Source organism: Onychostruthus taczanowskii, unplaced genomic scaffold (assembly GCF_017590055.1).
Source record: "Onychostruthus taczanowskii isolate IOZ18803 unplaced genomic scaffold, ASM1759005v1 scaffold53, whole genome shotgun sequence".
Taxonomy (NCBI): Eukaryota; Metazoa; Chordata; class Aves; order Passeriformes; family Passeridae; genus Onychostruthus; species Onychostruthus taczanowskii.
This window is the reverse complement of record NW_024502902.1, coordinates 2,082,692-2,098,991: the sequence shown is the minus strand read 5'-3', so window position 1 is coordinate 2,098,991 and position 16,300 is coordinate 2,082,692. Positions and strand designations below refer to the sequence as shown.

Here is a 16,300-nt window from a genome sequence, read left to right as displayed (position 1 = left end):
GACAAAACACTTATTTGGAAGGTGCCCCTTGAGTATACCTTTTGCTGTTGTTGATTTCTTTTTCCCACCTTTTTCTTATGATTACAATGACTCCCCATTTAAAGATGCTTAAAAACAAAACAGAAGATGACAGTTAAGTTTTGTTTTGTTTGTTTGTTTCACAGGCTTTGGCTCAAGTGGCATGGATTATGGCATGGTGGGAGGGAAAGAGGCTGGAACAGAATCCCGCTTTAAACAGTGGACTATGATGGAAGGGCTGCCCTCTGTGGCTTCACAAGATGCCAATATGCACAAAAATGGTGAGAAGGGGAATGTTGGGAATGCCCTTGTAGGATCATCTTCCCAGAGGTGGAATAGTTTGGATAAACTGTCTTGCCTCACCAGTATGCATCTTAAATATTTTTGCGTTAATACATCATACTCCTGAAGATCCCAACCTGTCCTGAGTGTAAATGTATGTTTTTGATGCTGCAGGTGCAATAGTGCCCCCTGGAAAGGCTCGTGGAGGATCGCCCTACAACCAGTTTGACATAATCCAGGGCGACCCGCTCAGCAGCCATGCAGGCCCTGCTGGTGATAGTTGGTTACCTGCCAAATCTCCACCAACAAACAAGATCGGAAGTAAATCCAGCAATGCCAGCTGGCCTCCAGGTATTACATAAGGGGGTTGTGTCCTCACTTTAGGATAGATGTGCTGGACCTTTCCTCTCCATACTTGCTTAAATAACCATTGCAACGAAAATACTTGGGTGGCTTGGCCTATCTTGGTTTTGAAATTTCTTCCACGTTAAAGTAGAACATAGATGTTGAATTTCCAGTAAAAATGCTGAGCTAAATATGAGCTAACTGCTGAATTACCTGAGTAGTGTGTTTTTTGTTAGGTGAGCTCATATCTTCTGTGATATCTCATATCTATCTTTGCATTTACAGAAAATTTCATGAAAACATGTGTTCGTAGAATACGCACCACCGTCTCCCTTCTTTTGTACTGATTCCTTATTTGTGCTGTGTTACACTGACTCAGTGTAAAAATTATTGATAGGGTGGAATCAGAAGAAGATGTGAAGTAGGGCTTTTTTGTGATGGTGGGAACAGCAGCCACACTGTTGTGGTTCACCTTTGTTCTTGTCGCATAAAGGGTTGCAACACTTCAGTTATGCTCAGGAATCTTGTGGCTTGGGTAGGAGTATCTTGTTTTTGGGATGGCAGGCTGGTGCACATTTTTCAAGTTTTGTAGTTTCACTGGCAGAATATTATGTTGCGGCTAGAAAACTCTCTAGGCAAAGTACATATGTATTTGAATACACACATAATTTTCTATATAAGACATTCATTTAAACAGAGTGCTGTCCTTGAAGTTGCACAGATTAATCACTGATGCTGATAGCAGGTAGTGGGTGCTGTGACTTTTCTCTTGTCTGGAAGACAGTTGCATTCCAGGAGAACATTACTAACTGCAAACCCTCTCCTGTGTATCCCTTCAAGCACAAAAAAAGTAAAAGTCAGGTACATCTCTTGGGTAAAGCAGTAGCACAGACCTCACATCAGAAAGCCTAGGAATCTATGTGACAGATACAACTGCAGGAAATGTATTTGAAGATTTTTGAGGGAAGCCCTCAGTGTCTAACTCCAGCAAGAAAACATCTTCTGATGAGCTAACAGAGCTAAAGAATTAATTATCTCAAAAACCTCTGCACATCCATAAGTATTCATACTGCTCACTGCATTCTGTACAGGTATGTTTGTGTTACACTTCTGTCAGCCTGGTTGTTAAGTATGAAGCTTTTTGGACTGGAGTTGCTGTTCATAATTTCAGAAACTCCCAAAATGTAATCTTTTACCATACTTCACTCACAGACTCATTGTTGCTAAGCTTGTTCCCTCAGTCACCATTCCCCTGTATTATACTGAGCAAGACAGTACTGCTCGGAGCGTGACAAGAGACACATGAGGATCACCTCTGCCATGTTTCCAAGTTTTGGAGCAGCCACTGGCTTTGGCAAGGTGCTTGGTGCCAAAACTGTTACAGAAGTTAAAAGCTTGATAGCTTTTCTTTGCCCCTTGTTGATATCGTAGAGCTTCCCTAGTGATATCTGTAGTCCCGTTGTCAGTGAAAAGTAAATTTTTTTGTTGATGACTGCCTCACCTCTGTAAAAGGATAAGTGAAGTTCACAAATTCTGAACATAAAATTTTACTGAGATCCTCAGTACCATCCCTCATTTCTTGTGTGAGTAGCCCAAGACTATGTTTTCAGCCTTCATGCAGGTGGCATTTATTCAATTATTGCTGTTCCACTCATACAACATCCATAGGCTGCTGGGGCAAGTTACTGTTCCATGACCATCAGCCACTTGAGCTGTCTCATAGTCTAACTTGTGGACTTCATTGACAAGGAAAACTGAAATCAAGTATTATTAATGCAACACCCCTGATGAAGAATGAAGACCTAAAATGGCTTTACATCTAGGTTGTTCTCTGCAAGCTTGTAGGTGAGGTCCACTGTCAGTTACTAGCATGGGTGATAGAATTCTTCTTCCAGTGCTGGAGAAAAAGTTATTAACAAAAATGAGTTTACAAGAGAAAACCTCTTGAAACAGGTGCATTTTTCCTTTGAATGAAAACAGTGGTCACTCAGCATTAACCCTGACTGCACCTTTCACATTTTCCTCCTAAATGCCATCTGCTGCAGAAATGCTGCTGTTCAAGAGAGCAGTATTGTTCAGCACAAAGATAAATGAAGTGGTGCCCAATCAAACTGATACCACAGCTGGAGGTGAGAGCAAGTTTTGCTGCATTGGTGAGAGTTATGTCGTTTGGTTATGCTGCACAGACTTGCATACTTAGGTCATACTTAGACTGTAATTTTCCCGTTCAAGATCAGTCATACTTCCAGCAAACTGGCCTGGATGTGTCTGTCGTGGTTTTCACAATAATCTTACATTTGAACTTTTTGAGAGGACCTTTCAAATATCAGCAGAGAAATGCATTTCATGTCGTCTTTACTGCCTAGAAATCCAAGAGCATGTTTGTAGACAAGAGTTGGTGAATGTGCACGATAATGACTGTCAGCCCCAAAGGAGAGTTTGGAAATTTGTCAGTGTGCTGTAGTTTAAGGAAATGCTTTTCCAGACCAGAGTTATATTGATCAGTGAATGTGTTCATAAACAAGAATACCCCTGATCCTTGGAGCCTTGTTTGTTTGGGTATTAACCTTTTGATTAGAGCTGATTAGAGCTTTCTGTGCACTTAATTTTCTGTCTCAAATTCTCAGAATCTTTGTAAACAGAAGATTTGGACATGCTTTTTTTTTTTCTCCAAACAAGTTGAAATATCCAGGTTCTAACTTGTGTTCATGGATTCTTTGTCTCAGAACAGTGAAGGTATTTTCAGTAGACCCAAGAGCTGTATTGCTTCTTCCTTTACAAAAGGGAGATCCTGCTTGTCAGGGAATGGCAGTATTTTAGTAGTAGCTGAGCAGAGTCCTTCCATGATGCAGTACTGATTGCTGATAAAGTGTTGATACCTGGATTATTTTGTTGAGTTACTAAAGATGGGAAGATGTAACTGATGTTTATAAAATCATGAAGGCAGTGAACGAGATAAATGCAGAATTGTAATTCCGTGACTCCTACAATGCTAGAACCATGGTGCAAATTCTGGAATTAGGAGGATAGAAATTTTAAGTAGATGGGAGCTTTTTTCCTATCAGGAGTGGTGAACTTTCAGGTTGTGTTGCTTTCACAGCTTCTTGAGACAGATGATACTAGGAAGTTGAAGCAGTGATTGGATAAAATGATGAAAAACAGTTTCACAAGCTGATGCCAGCAGATAGAGAGGGTATTTCTGCCACCTGAGTTAGGACAGCTGTGGGTACTGGGAGAGTGTGAGGCCAGTAGTCCACAGATAGTGGCCAGGTTTGTGTTCTGTCCCTTAATGGTATTTCTCCTACTGCTGTTGGCAAAACACTGGACTAGATCTGGACTAGATGGACCTTAGTTCTGACTCAGTGGGGCATTTCTTTTGTCTTCTCTCAGATTCTCCCATGCATTATCACAGTGTAATACTGCCCTTGCTGTGGCAATAATTTCAACCAGTAGTATAATATTTTCTTCTATATTTGTCTGTGAAAGTCATAGTCTTGACTATAGCTATAATTCTAAGACTATAATTCTTCATTACAAAGGTGACTGAAATGAACCCTTCCTTGCCAGATTCATCCTATGTTGCTTAATTCTAGAGAGTGCATCTTGCATCCTGCTTTTAATAATGGATCTTTAATTACACTCAAATATTCTGTTATTAATTATTTCGGGTTGGGAATGCTGTATCCTGGACTTGTATCTGCAAGGGATGAATGTGCCACCTTTGCACTCTTCTCACACTTAAGACAAATTGTCACATAGTATATGAAGCTGCTTTACTTGTTTTTGTGTTTGTCAGTTTTACTTTTGCACCCCTGCTTCCAGAACTGACCACAGCACTTTATTCGTTGAAGGAACCAAGTCACTGATCTATCTTAAAGTAATTGGAGTCTTTGTGTGTTCATATTTAATACAATTCATCCTCTTGTCTTAAAATTCTGGCATGCCTGGAGCTGTAGTTCAAACTAAAGCATGATGTATATCCCATCTCATTGTGAAGCATGAAGAATGACAATGAGTACATACATTACTTTTACCACAAGGCCTCTCATCTCAGTATTGATAGGTAATGTATAAAGTGTGTGTGTACATAGAGTGTGATGTGTCAAATGTGTTTCCAAACTCCTAAGGTAGGTAGCCTTTCCAGGAAAAAGGCTTCTGCACACACACACGAAGTATGTGTACGGGATCTTACCTTGCGCGTTGATCATGGAATTCATTAAAACTAAGGAAACATCATCTGAATGTAGCAAAGCAGAAGCGTTTAAAGGGATACTGGATGCCCTTGTACCACTTTTTTTGTAGTGTTGACTTGTGCCCATATGAAATCAGAGCTAGTGCTGTGGGAGGAACTGTGAAATAGATTACGATTCTAACATACAGTCTTTTTTTTGCCCCTAAGGAACGGTGTAGAAGACAGTTGCTTACCATCCTGAAATATCTTCAGCAATTACTTCTAGTAAATAACATTTCCCTGATTTTATCTAATTCCTTTTTCTCTCCTGTCCCAGAGTTCCAACCAGGAGTGCCATGGAAAGGTATACAAAACATTGACCCTGAATCTGACCCCTATGTGACCCCTGGAAGTGTGCTGGGGGGGACAGCCACATCTCCCATTGTAGATACTGACCACCAACTTCTGCGGGACAACACCACAGGTAAAGCAGTGCACATCTGGTCTGTGATTATCAAAGTCTCTGATACTGGGGATTGTTGCAGTGCTGCAGTCATCACAGGCAAACAGTCTGTTGCATTTGTCTGAGAAGGAAGCTGCGTGCCTTTGCAATGTGGCTGGGAGCACCTGAAAGCTTGGCATTGGTAAAGTTGCGGCTCTCTTGAGGTTTAATGGTGTTACAGAAACTCTGTGAACTTGGTCTCCTCTTTCTCTCTCCTTTTCTCTTTGATAGGGTCTAATTCTTCCCTCAACACCTCGCTGCCTTCACCTGGTGCCTGGCCCTACAGTGCCTCTGACAATTCCTTCACCAACGTTCATAGCACTTCAGGTATGCAGGCTTTGAAACTTAGCCAGACAAAGCATTTTTCATTTAGCACTAGTTCATTGTTGTTCCACTTGGGGTATTTAGTCCATCATGTGCAACAGTGACGTGGGAAGATGAACACCACAACTCTGAATATAACCCCCTCCTTCCTCTTCCCCCCACCCTTTATATGCTGAGCATGATTCCATATGGTATGGAATATCCCTTTGCACAGTTGGAGTCAGCTGTCCTGGCTGTGTTTCCTTAACTTCTTGTGCACCCTCATCCTTCCTGCTGGTGGGAGGATGTGAGAAACAGAACAAGCCTTGATGCTGTGTAAGCACTGCTCAGCAATATAACTAAATCATCCATATTTATCCATGCTGTTTGTGATACCTTGTGAAGGCTGACCTAAAACAGAGGCTAGGTGGAGTTAAAGAATAAAGTAGGTATTTATTAAAAGGCCTTAGTGGATACGCCTTGGGCAGTACCAGAGCCCAGCCAGGGCTACACCCAAGATGAACCCAAAATGGTCACAAAAATGGATGACTGGTCACAAGGTCTCTCACTTTTGTAAGTTCTGGTCCATTAGCATATTAGAGTTAATTGTCCAGTTATAGCTTTAGGTTATGAAGTCCCATCCTTCTTGTTTTTCTCTCTTCAGTCCACGTTGTTTATGCTCTTGGGCCTGAAATTTGGGTTGGTTTTTCTTGGTCCCAAGCTAGGAAAGGAATTGTTTTGTCTAGCTACTCTACGAAGAAAGCTTACCAGCCGTTAATATGAAGCTCAGAACTACACACTAAAGCAGTACAGAGTCTGAAAAATATAAAAGCTAAAACCTAAGGCATCATTCCCAGCCCAAATCCAAAACATGGCCCCATACCAGGTACTATGAAGAAAATGGACTCTACCCCAGCCAAAATCAGCGTATTATTCAAGTTAAAGAATAGAATAGTAGGAAGAAGCAGATGCAAAAGGAAAGATAAAAACAGTACATGCACAATCTGTTGACATGTCATATTTTTTAAAATATTACCTGCTTATGGATGTATTAGTAAAGGTAAATGATTTGACTTAGTTTAGCTTTAGGACATGGGAGTGCTGTCAAGGGAATGTTTTTGCCTTGCCTTTTATAGCGCTCATCATTCCCTGAAATCTGGACAGTGAAAACATTTGCTCCTCTTGCTTTTCATGGTTGGCCTGTGTATATAAACTTAAATATCTGTCTCAGATCCTTCATAAGAAGGTCTCCACAACTTTCTGATTAAAAATCTGGTTCTGCAGACACTTTGCAGTACAGTGCTGGAAATACTTGCTCCAGATGTACCATTTGGATTTTAAGCTTCTTGCAAATGTCAGAATTTTTTCTTGAAGACATCATTGTCTTTAAAATGTCGTAAAATTGAAGAATTGTATATAAATAACGGAGAACAGAGCTGGGAGCTACATCTGGCTGGAACTTCAGGTTTTTTCATCATACTGAATGAAAGCTGTGTTCAGGCGTTACCTCAGCATCTTCACCAAATGTGTTGAAAGTGCTCTTTAGTCCTTATGAAAAACTGAGTTCCTGCCACCCATTTGTGAGCTGACTTTGGTGTGAAGCAGTGTGTGCAGCGTTCTAGAGACATAGAAGGTTCCTCTGAGGAAAGGAGTGGCATGTAGCAAATTCGTGCCTTTGCTTAGTTTTTGTCTAGCACATAAGAAAGACTGAAGGGATAAAAATAATGAAGTCATACTCAAATTGAGGAAATGAGACCACTGCCACATACCAATTTCTTTGTCTGCTAGACACGAGTCTTTTAACAGTCAGAAAGCCAGTCATCTGAACTGAGAATTTAGAATTCACCTCTCTGTAAAGCAGAGTGTAGTGAAAGCAGGTTTTTAAGCACTTTGAAAGGTTAGTGCTTGAAATCTGCTTGCTACTGACCGTTTCTGTGTCATGAAGAATACAGAGATCTAGCTGTAAATTGAAGCATGCTTATACATGCTGAAAGCTTTATGGTCTTGGTTTCCAGATGTGTTATTTTATGGTGCCCTGGCATATCATAAATCTGTGGTTTTTCACCTTATTTCAAATTACATTCACCACCGTCTGCTGGTGACTGAAGTTAAATGCACACATTTGCGCACACGTACGTGAGCTGTGATTAAGATAATGTCTGACACAGCCTTTTCCCCCACATGGCCATGTCTGTGTTGGCTGGTTCTCAGTGCAGAACAATGAGGAATTTTCAAGGAATTTTTACTTTTGAAATGTCCCTTGGTGTCAGAAGTTGTGGGAGAATTTGCAATCTGCCTTTTTTAAAAAACTGCTTTAGGCAGAGCTCACAAATATTCATGACCAATAGTGGTGTTTTGGAGAGCACTTCTATTTTTCTCTTTTATTGCATTTCTTTATAAAGAGTTCTTGAAATGTGTTAAGGATATCCACTATAGGTCTTCTAATAGGCACCTGCCTATTAGTAGTACTCTCTAGTAAAAAAAATGTGCTATCAAGATTGTTTAGAAATCCAGCCATCACACAGCTAAGCAGCCTTCTTTATGTGGTTCTGCTGTGTCAATATTGTGTGAGGTTTGTGACTCTCAAGAGAGCTTTGATCTTGTAGGGAGGACATCTCTAGGAGGTAACATTAGCTTAGTAGACCAAGAATGGTGAATGCTGCTTTCAGTGCTCTGCAGGGTTTTTTTTTATGAAGAAGGTTGTTTCATTAAAGGTCAGTAGTGGCAAAGCTTTTAAGAAATTCTCAGATTAAATGTAGTGTGGACATAAAAGTTGCAGTTCATCTAATTAATGATGTAACATACTGCAGACAGCTACATTATCATAAATTATCCTGGTATATTACTTTTTTTTTAATCAGCATATATAAAATAATCAAATATTAACTTGCATGTAGCATGGGGGTTTTTTGGTATGATAAAGTAACTATTGTATGTTCCTGTGTTTTGCACTTGTCTCCAGTATAAATGCAGTCAAAAGACGTGGTGTGATAGGACAGGTATTTAATCTCACAAGTTTCTCTAATACATACAATTTCTTTAATCTTCTAGCAAAATTCAGTGATTACAAATCAACGTGGTCCCCAGATCCCATAGGACACAATCCCACTCATCTCTCCAACAAGATGTGGAAAAACCATATTTCCTCAAGGAACACTACAGGGCTGCCCCGCCCACCTCCTGGCCTGACCAACCCCAAACCATCATCTCCATGGAACAGCACAGCACCCCGATCGGTCAGGGGCTGGGGGGCACAGGACTCAAGGCTTGGCTCTGGTGAGAACAAATCATCTGGTAGCACCACTGATCAGACCTGAGCAGTGTATGTTTTACAGCGCCAGTGGTGGAAAGAAAGTTTAGCTGTCTGGTAATAGGAAAAAAGAGAGTTTCTTCTTGAAATGGAAATTTGCTGTCAGTAATTGGGGCGGTGCAGGGTGGAATCCCAGGTCCTGCTGCAGGGCATGAGTGAAAAAGGGCTGAGAGCTGCCAGAAGAGAATACCTGCTACATAGGGCCTTTCAAGACTAGATGCTTTCTTTGTGTGAGAAACTCCACAAAGATAAACTCTAGTAAAATTAATCTTGATGTGAACTGTGAGCAAAGGTGTGGCTTTGTTTTCAGGACTGAAGATTAGTCTTTCATGCTTTAACAGGGCTGGTAATGCTGAATTTTTCTGAAATACCTAACTGTAAAGAAAGATGGTTTTTCTTTGTATGAGATCTGTCTTGATTGCTCTGTCTTATAATTTGCAGCATCTACTTGGAGTGATGGTGGCTCAGTTCGTCCTAGCTACTGGCTGGTTCTTCACAATCTCACTCCACAGGTATTTTCTGTGGTTGTTTCTGGGGATTTGTTTGCTTTAGCAGGGATTTGTGAATTATTCAGTTGTTTCTTTTTGAATAAAATCTGATCAAATCAGATTTGTGAGCATACATAACATATTTCTACTAAACTGAGCTGCAATCTGACTGTTTTTTCTATTGTACTCTCTTCAGCTAATTTTTAGATGTTCAGGTTTTGCTATGTGACTGTTAACCCCTTTCTTTACTTAAGAGTTACAAAAAAGAATTGAACAGAAATATTTTTCTTAGAAGTGAGGGTAAAGTTCATGATTATAATGTGAAATGGTTTATAGCTGTTCTTTGGGATGTTGTCAATAAGAAAATTGATGTAACTGCCAGTTTTCACTTTAGTGTTTCCATAGTGAAACCACAGAATTTTTCCAGCGCTCCTGCCAAAACCAGTCTAGTTAGGTTATTTCTGCAAGTATTCTCAAAGCTTGCTGCCATTCAGAATGAATTCTGTGGAGATCCTGGTTTCAGCATTCCCAATTAGTATTCAAGGCCTAGGAACAGCTTATATGATTATCAGCAGTACCCTGAGGTCTAGACAGAGAGTCCCCTGTTCAGCCAGATAATTTACCTTGCTTCTACAGTCTGCAAAAAAGGTTTGATGTGAAAGGAAAAGCTGAGGTCTCCAGCAGATCACCCAAAATGATGAGCTGTGCTCCTTGTGTAAAAAACACTGTTTACCTTGATGTGAAGGAAGAAGTGGTATGAGCAAAAAGCACAGCTCTAAGTCTGACTTGTGTAAAATACTTCAGTGCTGCTTTAGGAATTAATAAGTGGAAGAATAATATATTTTGGAGGCGTTTAAGTTAGTAGGAAAGATCATAACTGTCTCCTTATGGATTCTTTCTTTATTGTGGATCAGTACACTAGCGAGAGAAGTGTGAAGGTTCAGATGGATTCATAGACTCATAGGCTTGGAAAGAACAATATGTTCATTTCAAGGTTCTCTGTTTTGACCTTGACCATATTTGTACTACCACACAACTTCCTTTTCCCTCATTTGAAGCTGTGCTATAAAATAGGGAGGAAAGAAGGAAGAAAGTAGCACTTCCTTAGGTATTTGCACATACGGATCCCATTCGTATGTCCACGTCTCTGTGGCACACCAGGAATGGAATCTGTCTGTACAGAACACCTGGGAGAACAGCTGTTACTGGAGGTAAGTAACAAGCTGTTACTGCTGGAGAAGGAATGTAGGCAACAACTGCTGTGAAAACATTAGTTCAGATGGAATGAACATTGGTGGGTTTGGCAGCAAAATCACTGACTCTTTCTGTCACTGTTTCATAAACCACAAAGACAAAGAAGCACTAAAATAGATTTTTTAAAATTTCATTGTAGAGATATTTCCGGTTTTGCAAAAACGTTTTAAAAAGTAGTTTATATACATTCTGCTGAAATCAGAGAGCTGGAGACTAAGACATTCTGGTTCCTTTGGTAGAAATTCTGATGACTGAAGATGGTGAGATGTACAAGTTGTGTTTCATTACTGGAAAAGCTGTCAGCGTAAGGATAGTGACAGTGTAAGAAACTCAGTGAAAGAGGGAAGACTGGACTCAAGCTGTAAACGAACAGGAAAGATAATTTAGATTATTCCATACTAAAGCAAACTCCGTGTAACTGTGAGAAGTCAAGGCATACCAGTTCCTGTTTGAAAATCAGCTTCTGTCACCTTTGTTTTCTTCCCACTGCTTTAATCTCTTTTTCTTTCTGAGAGCAGCGTATTTTTCAATTATTGTGACGAAGTCAGGATTAAAGTATGTTAGAGAAATAATTACAAATATCTGTTTCATCCTGGCTGTTCTTGCTCAGATTGATGGGTCAACCTTGAGGACGATCTGCATGCAGCATGGCCCACTGCTGACATTCCATCTGAACCTGACCCAGGGCACCGCCCTCATCCGATATAACACCAAACAGGAGGCGGCCAAGGCCCAGACTGCACTGCACATGTAAGCAAGCTTTTGAGACAAAAATCTTTAAGGATGTGGGATTGGTGGTGTAAGCCCCTCAACTCAGTGAAATTTTTTTAATTTTACTGGTCTTCTGAATTCTAAAGGCTTTTAACCTGTTCTTCATCTCTTTTGTTTGAAAGGTGGCATAGGTGCATTTACCTACGTGGTATAGGCACTTTTATTGCTCTTGGTGTTAATGTTCAGAACCATAGTTTAAATTTGTTAAGATTTTGTTCAGGCACAACTTAATGTTGGGGCAAGGGGGTTGGGGTGTTTTTGTTTTGGTTTTTCCCTGTATAAAATTGAAGTTTTTTGTTTTGAGTGAGTTTCACTGTCAAAAACAGCTGAAGTTTTCCATGTCCAGTCCATTGTAGCAACATAGCCGATACCGCCTTTGGTTTGGGCACCTATTAGTGTTGTTCCTGTGCTTTCTGAATCCCTTGCCCTTACCTTTTGGCTCTAACTAATTTTTTTTCCTTATGTGTACCTTGCCCTTTAGGTGTGTGTTGGGAAACACTACCATCCTGGCTGAGTTTGCCACAGATGAAGAGGTTAGTCGCTTTTTGGCACAAGCTCAGCCCCCTACACCTGCAGCAACCCCGAGTGCACCTGCAGCGGGCTGGCAATCCCTGGAGACAGGACAGAACCAGACAGATCCAGTTGGACCTGCTTTGAATCTCTTTGGTGGGTCAACAGGGCTTGGGCAGTGGAGCAGTGGTGGCGGCGGCAGCAGTGGGGGTGATCTCACTGGCGCTTCATTGTGGGGGCCCCCAAACTATTCTTCAAGCTTGTGGGGGGTCCCAAGCGTAGAGGATCCACACCGAATGGGCAGCCCTGCTCCCTTACTACCTGGAGACCTTCTGGGAGGAGGGTCGGATTCAATCTGAACTTAGAACTTTCAACTCTGACCTCGTGACCTTTTTTGGAACAGCAGCAGCACTAACTTGACCTTTTTCGTTTTTTTCAACTTGCAATAAATACATTTATAAAAGGAAAAAAGAAAACGGAGAAAGAAAAAAAGGTGGGTCATTGACAGACTGTCTGAGCACATAGTTGCCTCCCTTATATAACTTCAGTTTTTTCGTTTGGAATATGAATCCAAAAAGAGAACATATCACTCTTGAAATACTTGAATCGTGAACGCCAACTTAGAAAGACAATGTGAAGCAAGTACACATACCATTTAAATTTAAGCAGAAAAAATTAAAAAAATTAGTTTCTAGTTTTTCACTTTTTCATGTTATACGGAAGTTGTTGCTAAGAAACATATATACTGAAAAAATAGCTTTTTAACTTTGTTTGCACTGGGTGTGTTTCCGTCCTTAGGTCTACCATGTTGGGTTGGGGTTGGGAAGGGGTTCAAAAGAATAAGGGGGGGAGGGAAAGACTTGACGGAGCCTCACTTTAAAAACAAAAATAAAAACAAAAAAAACCTAGAAAAAAAATTAAAAATTAAAAACCCACAAAAAAAAAAACAAAACCGAAAAAACAAACAAAACAAAAAAACCAACACTTTGTGATTGGCTGGTTGATAAGTACCAGTGTGTTCTGGCACATGTAACTGCCCACGTGTGCTTGTTTCTGTGTGAGTGCGTGTGCACATGTTTGTGTGTGTGCATTTTTTTCTCTATATATATAATCTTGAAACGCTGCATTGCTGATGGTCTACGGGCTGGCCGGCCATCTGCATGTCTTGATTCTGAAAGCAAGACAGGCATGGTGGAGTCCCTGTGGCTGAAGCGGAATCCAGTTGGGCTGGATTAAAATTTGCCAGTAGGTTTTTTAAATTCGTTTTAGCAGGGTGCTATCTCAAATCTGCAGATCATACAGAGTGGATAGTTGCTTCCTAGCCCTTGTTCTAACCCTGTGGTAGAGCAGAACACTGCCATATCCAAAGGATTTGGTGAGAGGGGAAACAATGTTGTCTTTTGAGTAACAATATCTTTATTTGTGTCTGCATGTGGATTTTTTGTACTGAATGAACCCTTGAGTGTTTGTTATAATGCAAGCCATTTATTTCTTCCAACAAGGGGAAGAGAGGAGGAAAGAAGACATTGCCATTTTTTGTGCAGATAGACAAATGTTCTTTTTCAGTCTCTTGCAAGCTTCAGTACCTTTAAGAAAAAGTGTTTCTTTTCTCCCCCAAACCAAAATAAGCACCTGTACTCATTCTAGAGGAATCCATCAAAGGCTTGAAAATCCAGCCCAACCAAAATAGCCTTTTAGTTGATTTACTGCTTCTATTAAAACTGACAAAAAACTAAATGGTGTCAGCAAAGTGCCGGCCAGCCTGCCTCATCTCCTGAAAGCACATGCAGCTAACTCCTTCCTGCGTCCTTCATGGTGAGCGTTACCTGTGCCAGGCCTTGGTGTCATTACAGCGCCAGACCATCACTGACAGAAACGTTTACTTACGAATGTTCTTAAACCAGTGTGTACTTCAAAGGTTTCCTTTTGTTTCTCTGTGTTGTGTTTTTTCCTGTGTATGTGGTTTTGCTTAGGGAGGTATATAACTAGCAAAGACTTTTTTTTTTAAAGAAGTATTGCACCTTTTTGTTTTTTTGTTTTTACTTTTTTCTGTACTGTTGCTTTTTAATTTCTGTATTTAAGGAAAGGTTTGGGGTTTTTTAGCGTCAGTGTAGTAATACTCTGGGCAGGATAGGGGTGACCTATAATCCACAGTGATAGCCAGTGTGTGCGTGCATGTGTGCGCTGGGAACAAAACTTTTAAGACCTGTTGTTGTGAAAAGAGTTGTAGCAGACTTGAAGGAACATCCCTTGACACAAAGCAGGAAGCTTTTTGTGGGGGTGCGGTCGGGGCAAGAGGGAAGAGAGATGCCGGTACTTTTTCCATAAGTGCTAGGACTTCCATGCAGCATTGTCCAGCTGTTACACTGTCTAACAAAGTGCCGACCTTCTGTACCAGCACATACCTGTCCATTCCAGCCCTCCGAGGGAGCAGTGCTTTATCACCTGGCGGAGGGGGGCAGATAGGGGAGTCTGTTTCTTCAGCCTTTTCATTGAAGGATATGACCATGTCTAATGCATTTAACTCATGGGTTTGGTGGGCAGAAGCAAAAACAGATGCAAGTCATGGGGGGAGGTTGGTGCACGCGTGTGTGTGTGTGCGTGTGTGTATGCCTGTGTGCTGGGGGTGGGAGGGAAGGGCTAGGGAATTACATGGCTGTTTAATTTAATTTGCCCTTTCTGTGTAAGCCCCAATGTCACAAGGAAGACTGACTGAGGGAAATGCTGCATATACACATGCCTGTAGATTTGTATGCAAAACGTTATTTGGTAAAAAAGTATGAGTAGGTTTGTATTTGTTTAGCAAACTGGAGTATGCAGCATACTCTGGCCCCTTTGGAAACTACTTTCCTGTCGTGTCTCCTCCATCTATCCCACCATGCACAAAGAAACAAAATGCTCTCTTTCAGCTCCTGCTAGCTGGCTAGTAACCCTCACATTCAGGCATCTGTACAGCTTTGTTTCTGCTCAAAGACCAAGCACGCTCGGACACGCAGAGCAGGTTCTTAAAAGTCCTGTGCCAGCAGTACTTCCTAGCGAAGCACCTTTGGCCTGAGCAAGCCAGTGTCTGTTCTGTCACATGATTTGCTATACATGCTGGTTCATTGCTGTGTTCCACCCTCACTTCTCTCTCCCAACCTGCCCTATGGTCCCTTTTCCTGCACTTTGGGCTAGTTGACTTCATTGCGATACTACGGTGAAAGCCGGGTGCTAGAGCCCCTCTTGTTTACAAGACATAATGAGGGATTTGAAATATTTAAAAAGAAAAGCTAAATTGTTCTTCCATTGTAAGCTTAAAGGGAAAAAATTAAAATGTAAAAAAAAAAAAAAAAAAAAAAAAAAAAAAGACCAAAAAGTGCATATATATATTTTAGATGAAGACTAACTCTGGGAGCATTTAACAGTGTTTTTGTTTTTATTTTAACATTTTATTTTCCTGCTTTAAATTTGCAAGCATTCTCAGGAATTCTAGGGTAGGAAGCCAGTTTTTTGAAGATGGTTTATTTAACCTTATCCTAGATAGATGGCTGTTTCTTGTTGATAAACTTTTACAAGTTCCTGAATCTTCAAAATGTTTGAAAGTTTTTACTTTAAAATAAAAATGCTAAAAAAAAAAAATAAAAAGAAAAAGAAAAAAAGAAAAAATCTCCAAATGTTACTGTCAAGCAAGGGATCAAGAATTTTAAAGACTTTCTAAATTAAGATACATTAAGAAAGCTTCTCAATATCAGCAACAGGAATTCATTGCAATCTTAAACAATTTGTGGGAGAAGGGTTATCATTTATTGTGCTTTGTTACTCATGCAGACGTGTGCAGTTGCATGGAGAAGAGAAGTGTGTGAATGGAAACCTACTATTCCCTCTCGATTGAAATTAAAATATTCTTCCAAGCACCTTTTTGAAGCAGAGTGAAAGTATAAACCTTATTAAAATGCAGTAGAGTTTAACTGAAAGAATCCTCGGTTAGGACAATTAGCAGGAAATACACGATGGTGCTTCTTTGAACCACTTCTGAGCAGTGCTAAAGAAAACCAGTGCTGACAGAATACTCAGTAATGAAGTAGTTCTATTAACCTGCCTTTTTCAGTACAGAAAAAAAAATATGGAAAAACTCCACAAAAATGTACATTGGAAATCAACTTCCCTGTTTTCAGCTACTTGGTCAGTTGAATTCCCCACTTGGAGATTTGCTGCTTGCTTTTCTTCATCCACCACACCTCCCAGTCTTTCTGTTTCATTTTATATGAGGGAAATAGCTGTTAAACTCCTCTGTTCACCCTGTTGCTGCTGGCTGTCAGGGCTTACAGTCTTGAACTTAAGAGTTCAGTGTTGGGATGGCCAACTTC

The 16,300-nt window shown here is 40.5% G+C and overlaps 1 protein-coding gene across 5 annotated transcripts in view; it reads left to right on the top strand.

Moving 5' to 3' along the window:
* TNRC6B (trinucleotide repeat containing adaptor 6B) overlaps nucleotides 1-15,267 on the top strand; it is a 127,659-nt gene extending 112,392 nt beyond the window's left edge. For 2 of the 5 annotated variants that reach the window (XM_041416937.1, XM_041416939.1), the window contains 9 exons: nucleotides 165-299; nucleotides 475-651; nucleotides 2,691-2,774; nucleotides 5,154-5,300; nucleotides 5,550-5,645; nucleotides 8,673-8,897; nucleotides 9,373-9,443; nucleotides 11,284-11,423; nucleotides 11,926-15,267. In XM_041416937.1, coding sequence (XP_041272871.1) covers nucleotides 165-299; nucleotides 475-651; nucleotides 2,691-2,774; nucleotides 5,154-5,300; nucleotides 5,550-5,645; nucleotides 8,673-8,897; nucleotides 9,373-9,443; nucleotides 11,284-11,423; nucleotides 11,926-12,313 — 1,463 coding nt within the window. In that variant the 3' untranslated portion in view covers nucleotides 12,314-15,267. Of the gene's footprint in view, nucleotides 1-164; nucleotides 300-474; nucleotides 652-2,690; nucleotides 2,775-5,153; nucleotides 5,301-5,549; nucleotides 5,646-8,672; nucleotides 8,989-9,372; nucleotides 9,444-11,283; nucleotides 11,424-11,925 lie in introns of those variants that run through there. The other 3 variants (XM_041416938.1, XM_041416940.1, XR_005953550.1) reach the window with 2 other exon arrangements.
* Nucleotides 15,268-16,300: the final 1,033 nt, after the last annotated feature.